Source organism: Protobothrops mucrosquamatus, unplaced genomic scaffold, assembly GCF_001527695.2.
Source record: "Protobothrops mucrosquamatus isolate PMUCROS unplaced genomic scaffold, P.Mucros_1.0 scaffold1421, whole genome shotgun sequence".
Classification (NCBI taxonomy): Eukaryota; Metazoa; Chordata; class Lepidosauria; order Squamata; family Viperidae; genus Protobothrops; species Protobothrops mucrosquamatus.
In genome coordinates, this window is record NW_015387606.1 from 133,384 (window position 1) to 150,998 (window position 17,615).

A 17,615-nucleotide genomic window follows, 5' to 3' on the forward strand; every position below is an offset into this window, starting at 1 on the left:
CAAATGCCTTACTGAAGTCCAAGTAAATTATGTCCACAGCATTCCTCTCATCCACTAATTTTGTCACTTGGACAACTCGTTTTGATTTCTTTTCCCTTCCTTTAATTTCTTTTTGCAATTCATTTTAATCATTTCCCAGCTACTAAAATAAAAATGTACTGAAATAAGTAAATTTAATTTGTTAAGCATGGAAACTTTAATATAATTTAGCTTAAGACAGGAACCCTTATTATAAAACAAATACCTTGATGTATGCTATTCCTCTATTTCTCATTAATTTCCAGTGTTATATGAAATTTAAGTTCTTTTGCTAACTGCCAACTCCAATTTGAATGCTTTTTTTCTTTTATTTTATTTTTTAATAAAGACTGCCTTTACTGGTTTGTATGTAGTTTTACCACAGTATTGTTATGCTGTTTATGTTTTACATTCTTCCACAGGCCATTTCACAGCTTCTGAGTCACAGCATTACATTCTTTCCCATACTTTGATAATCTGTATGAGTTTGTCAGACAGTTCAGTTTGTCAGACATTGTTTCTTTATCCTTTGTAAAGTTGTTACTTCTCATTATAGCCAAGGAAAAAGAGAAAAGCAACTTGAACCAGCATGACTGCATGATTTCGGAGGAGAGAGAAAAAAGTAGGTTTCAGGTCCTTTAAATTCATATGCCAGGGCCTAGTTCCTACCTCTCTGCAGTCCTGATTCTAATCAAATTAAGAAAAAAGACAAGAAATGATAAAATACTTTAGATTTATTCAGCAGCAGCATATTCCAGTTTTCTTTTTCTAATCACAGTAACTACCCAGGCAACAAAAACATAAAAACAGGGACAGCATTTCACTTTGAAAATTAACATATATTCAAAGAGCAGAAGTCTCATACATTATAAATTTATTAGCCTGGACTTAGACATTAACAGTTAGACCAGGAATATAAAACAAAACAGCAGGTTAAATATTCCTGGAGTGGTCCACAGATTTTCCATAAAGGGATCAAATGATGCTTTCTAAAGGAGTTCTTTAATCAAGCATTTTGGATAGCCAGTTTAATAAAATATGAAAGACTTACACAGACTTCACCCTAGAATGGAATTATTTCTCTGATAATCAGGAGGCTCTCCAATCAAAAGACAAGCTTTTAATACAAAATAAAATTTGTGGCATTTTGTTTTGTTTTGCTCCTTGGAACAATTAGCTATCATCTTCTATATTATATAAAAAGAGGGCCATTTTTTTCATGGACTCTTGCATATAAAACAGAGGAGAGATGCACAGTAACACTAGTGCATATTTAGCAGAGTCTGCCTATAAATATAGTTCCAAAAGTCCTGGCAATTCAATAGACGGTCACTATGCTCTCCTCTATATTATTTAGTATAATGATATTATATAGAGGATTTATCCCTGGTGATACGATTTTAGAATATCGACATCAACAACCTGATAATCTTTTAGAAATTTACAAATGTACAGCATATTTATAATATTACTTTCAGAGTGTCAGTGCAAAGATATACATATAGTACACTGTGATAATTACTCATAAAAATAGGCATTGGCGTGTGTAAAAAAAAAAGAAAAAGAAGAGAACGAGGCATGGTTTTGACACATGTTTCCACCTAAGGCTAAACATATTTCTTCACAGAAATATGAACCATTTTTCATCCTTCTGTTTACCAAAAAATGTATGTGCAAATGGTAGTGTCTAGAGATTCCCTAATTGAATTGGTTATACAATAGAATCCTCTTTGACTAGATTGACAGTGTCTTTAAATGAATCTTCAGTCGCTGAATAGGCTAACGGTGGGTCTCTTGTCAAAATAATCTTCTGGGGCAGCGATGGAGAGGAGGAAGGGGCACTTTCAGCTTCTGCTTGCTGTTCTTTCTCCATCTGAAATATTAAATAAATAAATGGTAGAGTAGAGCTATTGGTGCTTATTACTCTTTGTAATGTGGTCAGTCAGCCACATAATACTCGTGTTTGTGCAAGCTACTGTATTCGGATTACAGGCAGTCCTCAACTTACAACCACAATTGAGCCCAAAATGTATGCTATTAAGTGAGAAATTTGTTAACTGAGTTTTGCCCCATTTTACGACTTTTCTAGCCACATTTGTTAAGTGAATCATTAAATTGGTAACATGGTTGTTAAGTGAATCTGGCTTCCCCATGGCCTTTGCTTGTCAAAAGGTTGCAAAAGGTGACCCCGTGACCCCAGGACACTGCAACCATCATAAATATGAACCAGTTGATAAGCATCCAAATGTAAATCACATGACCGTGGGGATGCTGCCACGGTCATAAGTAATAATAATAATAATAATAATAATAATAATAATAATAATAATAATAATAATAATAATAATAAAGTTGGAAGGGACGTTGGAGGTCATCTAGTCCAACCCCCTGATCAGGCTGGAAACCCTATACCATTTCAGACAAATGGCTGTCCAGTCTCTTCTTAAAAACTTCCAGTGTTGGCACATTCACCGCTTCTGAAGGCAGGTTGTTCCATTGGTTAATTGTTCTAACTGTCAGGAAGTTTCTCCTTAGTTCTAAGTTGCTTCTCTCCTTGATCAGTTTCCATCCGTTGCTTCTTGTCCTGCCTTCAGGCGCCTTGGAAAATAGCTTGACACCCTCTTCTTTGTGGCAGCCCCTGAGATATTGGAATACTGCTACCATGTCCCCCCTCGTCCTTCTCTTCATTAAACTAGACATACCCAATTCCAGCAACCGTTCCTTATATGCTTTAGCCTCCAGTCCCCTAATCATCTTTGTTGCTCTTCTCTGTACTCTTTCTAGAATCTCAACATCTTTTTTACATCGTGGTGACCAAAACTGGATGCAGTATTCCGAGTGTGGCCTTACCAAGGCATTGTAAAGTGGTATTAATACTTCACGTGATCTTGATTCTATCCCTCTGTTAATGCAGCCTAGCACTGTGTTGGCCTTTTTGGCAGCTGCAGCACACTGCTGACTCATATTTAAGTGATTGTCCACTAGGACTCCGAAAGTGTGAAAAATGATCGTAAGTCACTTTTTTTTAGTGCCGTTGTAACTTTGAGCAGTCACTAAATGAACTGTTGTAAGTTGAGGACTACCTGTATTTTAATTGCAGAGATATTTAACCATTACTATTACTTTAACATCTACAGTAATAACGTAAATGCAATGTAAACATTTTAGAGCATGAATGAAGTGGGAAATTTTTGCAGAAGACACAAGATTGCGATAAAAATGTAAACGAAGGGACTTCGTGAAAAAAAAAATTAGGCCAGTGGGAAAGCTGAATATCAAAAGTGATAGGAAGAATCTAGGCTGCCAAGGAGGTAATAGGAACACTGAAATCTCTGTTCTCTGTAAGCAAAAGAATTTGCTGAATGTTACAAAACACCAATTATATAAAAAGCAGCTGAACGAGGCCCGAGAGATCTAACTTGACCAATACCAGGAAAGACTTTTGAGTCCCGAGGTGTACCACCAAGTTTGACCTCTGAAAAAAACTCATCATGCCTTGAGAGAAGACCTCTGTTCTATGAATGGTTGCCTGTAAATATCAAAAGAGAGTATCTATCATAAATAATAATCTCTCTCTTTTGCCTCAGAATCAAACTTGACTCCTGATGACCACAGGGAAAAGTTCATGAAGTTTTCTAGACCAGGGATCCCCAACCCCCCAGATCCTTGGACCGGTTGCTGGCAAGCCGCGGCATGCCAGCAACCGGTCCTCACAAACAAGCCCCATCCGCGGGATGCATGCAGCACGCAAAACCATACACCTTCCGGTCTGCGGAAAAACCTCTCTCTACGGAACCAGTTCCTTGTGCCCAAAAAGTTGGGGACCTCTGTTCTAGGCAATATTTTTGGAGGTGTTTTGCTATTGCCTTCTTCCTTGGCTGAGAAACAGTGACTGGTCCAAAGTCACCCAGGTGCCTAATTCAAGACTAGAACTCAAGTCTCCCTACTCCTATTCAAGTGCCTTAACAACAAGAACAAACTAGCTCTCCTTTCATACGTAAGAGAGAACTAAATCCTTGTGTTAGTCTCATGCTTGGAATGTTCGATATTCTGCTCAATGATGCAGAACTGATTACTCTGGCCAATTTGGGGCCTGGGGATGGTATAGCCAACTAAATAAAACTGTGCCATGACTTGGTGCATAGCAATTCTGGGCATAACAGCAGCTTTTATTTCCAGAATTAAAGATAATATGGCCCCCTGCTCTAATAGAGGGCAAAGCAAAGAGAGAGGGGGGGAGGGAGGGGGGGGAGAGGGAGAGGGAGGGAGAAAGAGAGAGAGAGAGAGAGAGAGAGAGAGAGAGAGAGAGAGAGAGAGAGAGAGAGATGTGCTCCTGGAATAGAAGGAAAATGACACCAATTCCAGGAGTTGCCTCAGGGAATTTTTCTCTCATTTTCTTAAAAAAAAAAGCAACCCCCCCCCAAAAAAACCCCAGAGAAATTTGCAATACAGGAAGGAGAAAGAATATAGGAAAAAGAAAAAAAAGCATCTCCTTTTGTTTTTCCCCTTTTGTAGGGATTAATACATTGCTCATCATCAAGGACAGAATATCGTGAAGTATCAACAATTTTAAAATTAATATTGTTTTGCTAAGTAGGAATTTGAAGCTATATGACCTTACCTCTGAATAGATGGGATTTTCAAAGTTAGTACTTTGTTTCATTCTTCTTTTAAAGAAGCTCCATTTTGATTCCTGAAATATTTTTTTAAAAATCATGTGAAACTAGTAATTGATTTGGTACTGATGAATCAGTAATTTGCAACTGTTTCTTTAAAACTTCCTCTTTTTTTTGAATGGAGACAAGGAATTTATTTGTTCTTATCCCTGCCTGTATTAGATTTTGGAGCAAGGAAATGAAACAGTTCAACTTTCAATGAATAAACACACAATAACCAGGGGAAAAAAGTTTCCTAGTAGGTGGGGCTCAGATAAAGATGTCATGTAGATAAAGTGAGGCCATGTACCATCCATATCTTACTAATTACAATAGAATTAAGCCACAGCTTTCCAATTGGGATGCAATGTTAAACTGCTAGAAGAGGCGCTTGGCTTCTTTTCAAAGCAAAAATTATACCAAAAACTATCAGTTTGAGGTTGTTTGTTTTGAGTAAGATCAGGTTCAGTATTATGAAACCCAGAAAGCAAAAAAGGATAAAGGGAGAAATAATCAGATTAAAAAAAGATGAATATATTTAAGATTTAGCACCTTTCTAAGTTAAAAAAAAATCTACATCATGTGCTGAAATGATATTCAGCACTTGGAAAATGTGCATATTCTTGACACGTAAGCATAGTAAGATACAAAATTTTCCACCTGAGGAAAATATAAAGCACAATCCCTTCCATTCCCACAAGCCATTCCCCATTCTTCCCCTCTGATTCTGCCACACCTTGTATCAATCACTTTCTGTTACCTGGCTAGTTTCTGTACTTGCAGAAGGCTGAGCTGCATCAGCAGATACAGGTGTGGCGTATACGGGATTCTCAAAGTTTTCGTTTCCTTCACTAGTGGAAGCAGTTACCTATTGTCAAAGATAGTTTTGACAGAACTGAAGAACAGGCAAACTACAGAATGCTTAAAAGGAAAGGGGATTGGGGAAATGACATGTAAATGGATCCTAGGGTAGGGGTGAGGGAAATTTATTTTTTTAAAAAAATATCCTCTCCTTACTTTTGTTGGAGATGCTACAATCACATCGTCACCTCTGGTGTCTTTTGTTGCGTACATAGGATTCTCAAATGTAATTGGCTGCTTCCCAGTTTCCAAAGCAAAGTTTTCATTCTGAAAACAATAGCTATATAGATTAGTCAAAGATCGAAATTACAATTTGTAGTTCTTTAATGCAACGCATAATAAAATACACACATGCTGTGGGCATATTAATCTTACATGGATTAACCTTTCAGCTTTTTTTAAAAAAAGGTGATTCTTTTGGCAAATGTAGCAGGCACTTTGCCATTATTAAATAAAATTATGCAAGATTATCAAATCAAATCACTGCTTCTGAGTAACTGCAAGCTGACTACCCCATAAATCATTTGTTATGGAAAAAAATAAATGTATTTCCTCCTCAGCCACAGAAACATACTCTGCCAAAGGAAGCAAGGTCTTTTAAAAACAGATAATTGGCAATAAAAGAGCCAAAGCAATTTCATTTCATTTCAGTAGGTACCTCACCAGACTTCAAAGTAATTGGCAAATGAACCAGAGATGTAAAACTGTTTAAGATCACATGGAAGAAAAAGAGTTACATTAGGTGTATAGAGATGGGCAAGGGAGTTCAATATTGTTTTATATTATGACCCTTTTTCTGCTCAATGAGGAAACAAATAGATAGTAAGTAGCATAGGATGCACATCCAGCTTCTTGGGAAACTAGATGCCCTAAATTGGCAAAGAAGAACAAAGATACCTTTTAAAAATGAGCTCCTTTAATTAGATGTCATAGTAACCGAAACAATGTTAACAACACTAATGAGGAAGACGGAAGAGGAGACCAAGCCCTTGATTTGGAGGATTGAGTAAGACTGATGTTTCTTCTTTAAATGGCAAGGAAGGAAAAGCAGAAAACCACAAGGCATGAAACCATATGTGTGTGATAAAAATTTGAGTTGGTCTGGGTCCCCCTTGCATTGGAAAAACAGTACCGCAAGCTAAGGATCTTCGCGTTTCTTTGGCAGATGCCAAAAATTACACACTTAGACTTTTGAGACACATTATAAGCACTCTCACAAAATGCTGCCACGGCAGATGGCCAATTGGAAAACCATTTATTAGAAAGCAAGCTTCTATGGGGACTGGAGATAAGAGGCTCTCACCTCCTAAGAGGCAAGATTTACGAGAGCTTCATTTAAAGAAGGTTTAAAAAAAAAACCAGTCTTACCATTTGCATTGCTCTGTTAATCGAAGATTCAGCTCCAAAACCAGATACATTAATGTCCATTGTCACATCAGCCCCAGGTCGGAAAGTTACTCCATTGCCATTTTCCGTGGATTTTACAAGACTACTTAAACTTCAAAGATAAATTTATTTTTAAGAGAGAGAAGACATTTTAATACAAGTTTTAATATATTGTTAATACATCATTCTTTGAAGCAAATACAGAAACAGTTATCCATAAAACGCAAACATTAAAGCTGATCTATTTATTTTTAAATGAACAGGCACCATATTCAGAAGCCTCCATTGGAGCCTTAGTTGAGATGACCTCTGTTGCTGGTCAACTGTCTCTGGGTATAAAGAATGCTCGAATTAGCTGTATATAAAGCAAAATATTACTAAATATTTCTACTATTGTGCTTGATCAACTGAATGTTGAACTGCTGATTAAAAAATAGTGCACATCCCTGCTGTATGAAGTGTCCTTGGTTCCCCAGAGGATATGAACCTCGGTGCCTTCCATTAGAGGGGAAGTTTTGTTCAAGCAAGCTTGAATAAAAATGACAAGACAAAAAAGGCTGTGCTAGATTAAAGAAACAAATAGGATAGCCCAAAATACTCTTAAGGAAGAAACGTTCAGGAGCAGTTAGTTTTTTTGATGAAGACTTCAGTAAGAGCAATTCAAGCCATCCTCTCTTAAGCAACAGTATGTGTTGTGGGTTTACGGTTCACAAAAGGCAAGATCAGAACACTCAGAAGAGCATGCTCTCCTTTGCTACAAGAGTGGATAAGGAGTAACTCTCTGGATTTTGTTGGATTGCTACCTTCATCCCCCTTCCCTCATCTTTGGTCACAAAGTTCTCAAACACAACTGCAGGATTCAATGTTATCTACCCTTACTTTAAAAAAACAGCTAGTTTCAATGCATATGTACCTAGCCCTGAATACTGTGGGGCTTTTGTTCTGAATTAGTATGTACTGGATTGCACTGCAAAGCATTTGAAAGGGGAAAAGTGTGTGTGTGTGTGTGTGTGTGTTTGTGTGTGTTCGACAAAGTATGAATGCTTTTCTTGCTGACCACGGAAATCATCATGAACCACGCTTAATCCTGCAGGAATCCCAATGGCTTTGGGAAATAATACTTTTTCCTGAGACCATATAAGTCTGGTCATTCCAAGCAATACCTACCTCGGAAGTTTGGGAAGGGCAGGTAGCAGGGATCCTGTCCGTCTGTAATTAAAAAAGGCACCCACGCCCAGTGCGCCAATGATGATGATCAGAATGACCGTTAATAAGGCAGCCACTGCTGCTATTGGAAAAAAAAAAAAGCATAAGTGAATAATAGGGAAGCTGCAGCTGAAACTCAGTTGCTTAAACAACCGGAAACTTATTTAAAAGGTTTCAGGCCACTGAGTGATGGCTTAGCAGGAAAACACATTTCAAAGCTTACTTGTTCCGGGAGGAATCCCTTTTGACAGGCCCACTTCGCAGAAATTTCCAGTGTAGCCCGAGGAGCACCTGGAAAATGAAAGCGAGATGCTTGACTGGAACTGACAGTAGAAAAGTTCGTTGTATTTATTAACAATCTTAGGAAGATTTTTTTTTTAGAAAAAGAAAGATGGTGTGATTTTTTTTTAAAAAAAGCAATATCTTGGTAATTATATGTTCCATTGGAAGCACAGACACATAAACATGCATATCAAGCCACAAAACAGCTTGCTATTTCCTTAGAAATGAGTATGCTGGAATGTTGAGTCACAACTGATGGCACTTGGTTTTTTTTAAAAAATAATAATAAAGGGGATTTGATTTCAATAGAGCCCCAGTGCCCTCTACAGGTTCTGCTGAAGGTAAAAATGCTTTGATTGTCTAGGTTTTCTTTGAATCTGAGTAATCTGCTTTTTTGCAGATTACTTTTTTTAAAAAAAAAAATCATTGGATTTCCAATTCCCGTATTTGGGAACCGCTCTTGATTTGTGATAAGACCTGCCCATTCATCACTCCAGATTCTTTTTTAAGAATGGTGTATTTAAAAATGCAATAGATGAATGAAAGTTCCATTTATGTGAGCTGTTACTTCCCGAACAATACTATTTCACTGCCCTTAGCTAAGACAGACTCATCTTGAAAAGCTAAGCAAGATTGGATCTGGTTAATACTTGGATGGGAGATCAACAGGAAATTCCAAGGCTGAGGGCTAGGCTTGACTCCTAGAAAATGAAAATGGCAAAACTATCTTTTCAGAAAACGAGACAGATATATTTGTGAAAACACTTGGAAGAGACTTTGCTTTGATTTATAACATTTTACCAGGGTAGGGATGGGTGCATATTAGAATGCATCCAAGCTAAATCTATTTAGAACAATCTCTTTCCTTTGGCATGCTATTTTATTATGCAAGTATTTAGATACAGTAAGTGTTCTGTTTGCCTCCCCCCTCCTAATTTGAAGTAGCACAGGCTACTCCTTCTGTTACGAAGGAGTGATTTTAAAACAGCAAGGCATAGATCAGGGGTGTCAAACTCAATTTCACTGAGGGCCGCATCAGCATTACGGTTGCCCTCAGGGGGCTGGGTGGATGTGGCCAGCGTGGGTGCAGCCTACTGGGTGGGTGTGGATGGAGTGGGTGTGGCCTACTGGGTGGGTGTGGCCAGCTCTACATCGTCAAGGGTGCCTGTGGGGGCCTGGGCAGGAGTGGGACAGATCTGAGGGTCTCTGGCAGAAGAGGATGGGACCAGGGCAAGTGCCAAGGCATGGTCCACTGGAGGAGCCTCACTGTTCCTCTCAGGCCATGCGGGGGGGGGGCTAATGGAGTTAAGACTGAATGCATTTCAGCATAGAGGGCCACCACAAAATTGTGCATTGGCTCCCAGCTGGCCTTGGCCAGGGCCAAGGCAGAGGGGGCCGTTCCCTCACTGTTTCCAGGATGGCTTCGCGGGCCACATGAAACCACTTCGCGGGCCGCATCCGGCTCCCCGGGCCTTGTGTTTGACATGTCTGGCATAGATAAATGCAGTGGCCAGGCCCTTCAGGCAATGTATGATTAGACTCACCCTAAATACGAGACTGGGGCCCAGCCTCACAGAAGGGCATCCTAAGGAGGATTTTTACGTTTACGTTTTATGAGGTCCCCTTCAGAATGCCACTGATCACACATCAGTTGCAGAGGTGGCTGGCCCATAAACTGCTATTTAAGTGCCGTCATTTTCTTGACATTTCTTTCAGACATTCAGTGCACAAAAGAACTGCCTGCCTGTATCGCATTTATAGAGCTCGCAACAATAGGGATAACATCCAAACAACAAAATACAAAGAATCGAGTGAGTACAAAAGTACAAAAATAAGTACAAAATAATCGCAAGCCATCCAAACAACAAAACAAAGCCTAGACCAGGGGTAGGCAACCTTGGCTCTTTTATGACTCGTGGACTTCAACTCCCAGAATTCCTGAGCCAGCACAGCTGGCTCAGGAATNGCCAAGGTTGCCTATCCCTGGCCTAGACCATCTGCCACCTCTGAACCATTTCCTCTTACTGTCTGGTGACGGCTGATTTTTTTTTCCAGAAAGCTACAACACTTCCATCTTCTGCTTTAACCTTTCTATATAGTTTGGAGTGACAGAGGCAATCGGCAACATGGAAGTTTGGAACAGGCCCCTGAACTTAGAAAGTGCATTGAGCTAGACTGGGCAAAGAATATCAAACCCACCAGGCCTAGTGTGTGTGTGTGTGTGATTACTGGGGGCATGCAACTAGCCCCAATCCTCTGAACTGTGTATCCCAGCAGCTTCTGCCACCAAAGAAACAAGCAGGTGAGCAGTTTCAGAAGATCTTCTCTTTGCCCCAACCCCTAATTTCATTAGTTGTTCCTCTTGCCCGTGAACCTGCCTTTTCCCAGTGTGACAGTTTCAGACAACCCACCATACCCATGTCCTTGTTTGACATGAAACATGAAGGCATGATGAAGGACATCCTTTCCTCCTCAAGGAGCTCAGGTTATGGAAGACTACCCACAGAGGTCTGCTTTCGGATGAGCAAGAAACACAACACTGTAGGAGCTGCTTAGGGATCATAGTTACTAGTCCCTGGCCAGGAATAATTGATGAAAAATTCTGCAATCACCTCATCTCTATGAAATATTGTACTATTAACTAGTTAGTGGGAGGAGGAGGAGGAGGAGGAGGAGAAGGAGGAGAAACAGATTGTTTTTTTAACTGGCTCTTTCATGTTAAAATGCTACTAAAAGTAGTCCTCGACTTACAACGGTTCATTTAGTGACCGTTTGAAGTTACAACGGCACGGAAAAAGGTGACTTACAACCATTTTTCACATTCATGACTCTTGCAGCATCCGCATGGTCACGTGATCAAAATTTGGATGCTTGGCCGTTGTTTTTTATTTATGACGGCTGCAGTGTCCCGAGGGTCACGTGATCACCTTTTGCGACCTTCTGATGAGCAAAGTCAACGGGGAAGCCAGACTCACTTAACAACTGTGTTACTCACTTAACAACGGCAGCGATTCACTTAACAAACGTGGCCAGAAAATGGGAGCAAAATTCACTTAACAACTAACTATCTTGCTTAGCAACAAAAATTTGGGGCTCAGTTGTGGTCATAAATTGAGGACTCCCTGTAATTCTTGTTGCTACTTGCATTTTGTCTCTGAACTTCTCTCTAGAAAAAGACATTTATGTAAGAAACAAGTCCCTCCTCCTGGGCTAAAGCCTACTATGAATTTTTGCAGCGTTTTTATATAGGAGCATCCATCAAAGCTTGCGGCCTACATCAGAATGAAGACCCATCACAGCATTGTGCCCTAAGCTCCAGTGCTTTGGGTCATACACACAGTGCCACAATGCATGTCTGAAAGAAGCCATGCTCGCGTCATGACATCGCAATGCGGCTTTCGTCATCCTGCTGGCCCTTCCCCACCATATACACAATGCCATCCCCGCATGTTATTTGGCTTGTTAAAGTCTTTCTTGCTCCATCCACAAAGACATACTTGCATTTAGGAAGCTCGCTTTCATCAAAATAGCATGTTCCTCCATACAGACATCTGCAAGCCGGGGGCATTGTTGGCGGAGATTCAATAGCTAAGAAAAATGAAAAGACATGCATTATACAGATCCTGTAAATCATGATGGTTTATCCACTGCCAAGAACTCTGAAGAATCAGGAATTTTCTTTTGCCTAGTAGAAGCTTCTAATTTCTGTCTGTGTCGATCACATGCCATTTTCTCTTATGCGAGGTTCAGAGGGATAAACAATACCTTATGTAGACATATCTCTACCTTACCATGTGCATATTAGTAAAATATAATAACAAAACATCAGTCTCTGAAGCCAGCTGACAGAGAAACTAACCAACAAAATAGCCCTGAATCCACTGTTTTCTTCAGCTAGTGAGAAGAGCATCCCCAAAGGATGTCTCTTCATGCTGCTCCCATTGGTAGAGAGCCTTGTGTTTGAGAAAGTGATTTCCACCAATTTCTCTTCCCTTGGCTGTCCCCAGCTTCACTTCCCTAAGGCAGGGCTTTTCAATCTTTTCACCCATTGGACCACTTTTAGGATAGGGCAACATCCGAGTACCACCAGTCGCCTAGCAAGGTGTCAAAAACCTGATGACCAAAAAAAAAAAAAAAAGGAAAAAAGTGATAAAGTACAGGTAGTCCTCAGCTTACAACAGTTTTCTTAGTGACTGTTCGAAGTTACAATGGCACTGAAAAAAGTGCCCCCCCAAGGCACAGCCGAACAAGACACCTGGCTGCCCACCTGGCGGCGCTCTTCCTCTTGTCCGAGGTTTTCATTGCTGTGAGCATTTCTGTTGAGGATTGGCAGCGGGGGTGGGGGGGGTGTTTGGTTTTTATTCCCCCCATCTGCTGGGTGGTTGCAGCAGGTTTTGGTCACTTCACATGACCCTGGGACACTGTGACCGTCATAAATATGAATCAGTTGCTAAGCATCTGAATGTAAATCACAAGACCCTGGAGATGCTGCAACATTCCAGCTGATGGGCGCTTCTTCTGGACTCAGCAGAAGCGCCAGGTCCAGTGCCGAGCTCCAGCTGGAGCCTGACGCTGATCCTGATGCTTCCACTGAGCCCTGACAGTCCCGAAAAAGCGCTGGTCCTGGTGCTTCCGCTGAGCCCTGACAGCCCTGCAGCTCCAGCCATCTCTCGCTCAGGCTTGTGTGGTGCTACCACTGGTTCAGCTCATTCCCCTCCCCCGCTACCACTTTTCTAGGATGGTCGTGTACCACCTGCCAGGTGCCAATGTACCACAGGTGGTACCCGTACCACTGGTTGAAAAGCTTGCCCTAAGGTGTCCCTCATCTTTTCAGAGCACATTTACAGTGTGCAGGGGAGACAAGCTATACTTCTTCCGTTCTGACAACAAAAGACTGCCATGTTTAATTGCATTTTTTTTTAAAAAGTATTTATTTAAAAGAAGACTTACTTCAAGAACATCTTCTGCCAGCATACAAATAAAATAGATCAGTAAGTCATTAAAACTAAATAAACTATTTGATCACTACTGTCTATAAATGTTTTGGTTGTTGTTGTTTTTTTTGAAGAATTAATCTTCTGATACTTGTACAAAAATGCAACAATTAGTGCTATGTATCAGTCAGAAAACACCCTGGAAATGCTTAAGAGAATTTGACAAGTGATTAATATAAGAAATGAAATGTTCACCAGATTTCGTTAAAAATGTCCTCTTAACTCTAAGTACACAATTGCACACAGTGGAAACATATACATTGCATTATATACCTTGTATTTATGAGAAGGTATATACTCTGAGGTGGCACAGTGACTCAGTGGTTAAGACATTGGGCTTGTCAGCTGGAAAGCCAGCAGCCCAGGTTTGAGACCCAAGCGCCACATGATGGGGTGAGCTCCCGTCCTCACCCCAGCTCCTGCCAACCTAGTAGTTCGAAAGCATGTAAATATGAGTAGATAAATAGGCATCACTTAGGTGGGAAGGTAACAGCATTCCGTGATGTCATGCTGGCCACATGACCATGGAAATGACAGTGCTGCCTCAATGGCCTTGAAACAGAGATGAGCACTGCCCCCTAATCGGCAATGACTAGCGGAATAAAATCCACAGGGACTCCTTTACCTTTTATATACTCTGAGGATATTCACACCAAGGAATAGAGGCAGAAGTAACTGGGAGAAATGCATGTTGCTATTTTAGTTGTAAGCATTGCAAAGTAGTAGTGACTAGTTCTTTGTTCGCTATGAGGCCACATTTAATGTCTCTTGAGAAGGCAAGATCTCACTGAGCAGCTTCTAAGGAACGGTGAGTGGATTGAAATACAAATATGGGAGGACACTTCTATTATTATTTTTTTGATAAGGGTAAGAGTAGAACATTTTCTTTCTTTTTAAAAATCGTGTCCAACCTATTTTAGGGCTTATATATATTTTTTCCACTTAGAACAGTGGAAAACTGCACTGCTACCTTATAATGTACATCTGGGCAATGTAAGGCATCATCATGTTTCTGAATGTTCCCTGTGGGGAAAAATCCTTATAAATAGAAAATTATTACAATGCAAAATATTTGAACTAATATGTTTCTGTTTGATCTCCTGGCTTTTGACTGCAGAGAGTTCCTTATTTGGAGGTATGGTCTAAGACGCAACTTCCTTGTTCTTGAAACTAAAATACTATTTACGCATTACCTTGGTTCTGTGCGTGCATCAGAGTTTACTCAACTACACTCTGTCTCTTGTGAAAAAAGAGGATGTCCAGTAACTCTCCTTACCTGCGTCACATTCTACTGAGCTGCCTTCCACAAAACGAGCCCCTTGTGGACAAGCACAGGTATATCCCCCAGGTCTCAACAAGCAGAGGTGACTGCAGACATCTTTGCATGGATTGGACACTGCAGAGACAATAGAAGAGACAATACAATGCCTTAGTATGGCCACACTTGGAATACTGCATCCAGTTTTGGTCACCGCGATATAAAAAAGATGTTGAGACTCTAGAAAGAGTACAGAGAAGAGCAACAAAGATGATTAGGGGACTGGAGACTAAAACATATAAGGAACGGTTGCTGAAATTGGGTATGTCTAGTTTAATGAAGAGAAGGACGAGGGGGGACATGATAGCAGTGTTCCAATATCTCAGGGGTTGCCACAAAGAAGAGGGAGTCAAGCTATTCTCCAAAGCGCCCGAAGGCAGGACAAGAAGCAACGGGTGGAAACTAATTGAGGAGAGAAGCAACCTAGAACTAAGGAGAAACTTCCTGACAGTTAGAACAATTAACCAGTGAAACAACCTGCCTCCAGAAGCGGTGAATGCTCCAACACTGGAAGTTTTTAAGAAGAGACTGGACAGCCATTTGTCCGAAATGGTATAGGGTTTCCTGCCTGAGCAGGGGGTTGGACTAGATGACCTCCAAGGTCCCTTCCAACTTTACTTACTATTACTACTATTACTATTACTAAGAGGCATCAGAATGCCTTTCATAAGGCTCAATGTGCCAATCAGATTGGAAACGGGGGAGCATCAAGATAAACCTCAGAACAGATAGAACGCTCCTTGGTCTCCTGAACTTGGTTCAAAGCTCAGAATTGTTCTTTGGGATTGTATTCCCTTTCCGCTTTTTTTTTCTCCCTGGTTCCTCTCTCCTTCCTTTCCAGTTGTGGACATTATTATCGTTTATATTACTTCTGCATTGGTATTTTCACTATTTTAACCCAAGGTGCGCATAACTGAGAAAAAAAAAGCTTTGCTAAATATCATTGTTAAAAATACCGCCCCGTAACCTGTCAGGTTATGAGAAATTACAAAACCCAAAGCTTCCCATTGGCACAAGGCTTTAAAAAAGGTGAGAAGTGGAGGAAGCAGACATTCGTGCCAAATATTCCCTAGTTAGACAAGTGAGCATCACCATGCCTGCACTAAACTGGTGGCGTGAGACCAGGCACCAGAAGTTCCAGTCCCGTGACCATTTTCTATTTTATTTAACTCAAGATTAATTACCAGTTATTTGAACTATATTTTAACATACATTCCAATTCCTACCTCCTAAGCAAGCTTGCCTTGCCCTACAAAGCATCAAAAGGCAAAATTGGTGGTGGTGGTGAAGGCAAGAAATGATCTCATTCCTGTCTGTGCCACAAGAAAAATATGATGAGCCAGAGGCGTATGGCAGTCATAAAATAAATGCAAGATGCTTCCTCTCTGCCTCCTTGGATGATTTGAGATACCCAATGCTTTTTTTCCCCTTTTAACTTTTTTCCTAATGACTACAATAAGAGACACTGACATGGATAAAGTAAGAGACTGTGGATGCCAAATGCTCCTCAGGAAGTAACCTCAGGCACTAATTGGGTAATTATAACTACAAATTGATGATTTGAGAGACTGTCTGTCTCTGATTATTCTACCTATCCAACAGAAAAACTGTATTCTAAGTACCATTTATTATAGAGTGCAATTTGGCAGAGTCCAGGAAGAGAGCCTTTTCTGTTCTGGTGCCTGCCCATCATCCCCTCCTCCCAATGTTACACTGGCCCCAGCTCTGTGGGTCTTTTGTAGGCCTTAAAATACCTGGTTCCATCATTAGCTCTGAGACTTAGCCCATACAACGGCTATGTTGATTTTTTTTAATTGATGAATTTGATTTTGCTTTGGCTGATCTTTATTGGTGTTTGGTCATTTCTTGTTTCATGTTATTTATTTTTTTACCATTGTTAGTCATGAACATGAGATGAGCAGCAGTATAAATTGAAGTAAAAGTTAAAATAATAAATAAAATATAAATAAACAGTAGGACACAATAAAAAATTGATATTTTTTCTATAGGTTTTCATTCCCAACAAAAGATGCTTCCATTCTTCTATCATATTTTTAACATGCTTGAGAATTCATTCAAATTTTTTGGGTGGTGTTTTGAACTTATTGTATAGTTGAAAGTAATGAAATGTCCTGAGGTTGCCGATTTTGTTTCTGTTATATACATTTCCATTCTTCTGAAACCTTCCTACCTGCCTATTCTTCCCAGGGTAAAAAAAGAACAAAAAGTCAGGTTTGATGACCTTACTTGGATGTAGTGGAAGTGTGAGCAGCCTAAGAAGTTCTTGAATGAAAAGGTTATTCCCATACACTTCAGTCTGTTGTCCACCCTGTGATCAGTAACTACAAAAATATCTAATTCCACTCGTAATTTTTTCCCCAAATTCTCTTCTTGAATAGAACTTTTGAGAACTTCCTTCCTTCCTTCCTCCCTCCCTCCCTCAAAAAGTGGTCATTACCTGACTGGTTGCATCTGTGTTGGTGATAGACCCGGACTTGAGTGAGCCATGGGTTTATAGTCAACAGTTTGACTTTTTCTCCATTTCCAAACTTGTCTTTTTTCCAGACTTCTCCTCTTTCTTTAGATGTCCAATACAGATGGCCTTCAAAGACATCAAGGCTATACGGGCTGCTGACTTCAAGGTTAAGTAAAACAGATAAATTAACAGCAAATAATAATAATAATAATAATAATAATAGTAGTAGTAGTAGTAGTAGTAGTAGTAGTAGTAGTAGTAGTAGTAGTAAAGTTGGAAGGGACCTTGGAGGTCATCTAGTCCAACCCCCTGCTCAGGCAGGAAACCCTATACCATTTCGGACAAATGGCTGCCCAGTCTCTTCTTAAAAACCTCCAAAGGCCAACAACACTGTTATTCTAATTATTATTGTAGAAACA

General features: G+C 40.1%; 1 protein-coding gene across 1 annotated transcript; it reads right to left on the minus strand.

Moving 5' to 3' along the window:
- Positions 1-391: 391 nt before the first annotated feature.
- Positions 392-17,355, minus strand: LOC107292782 (low-density lipoprotein receptor-related protein 2; the record flags this gene model as incomplete). The annotated part of the gene is made up of 10 exons (XM_015821904.1): positions 392-1,891; positions 4,640-4,711; positions 5,434-5,541; positions 5,691-5,801; positions 6,903-7,032; positions 8,088-8,208; positions 8,350-8,417; positions 11,906-11,996; positions 14,679-14,798; positions 17,179-17,355. Coding segments are annotated over 10 exons (1,160 nt in total), but the record flags the coding sequence as incomplete, so codon positions are not given.
- Positions 17,356-17,615: the final 260 nt, after the last annotated feature.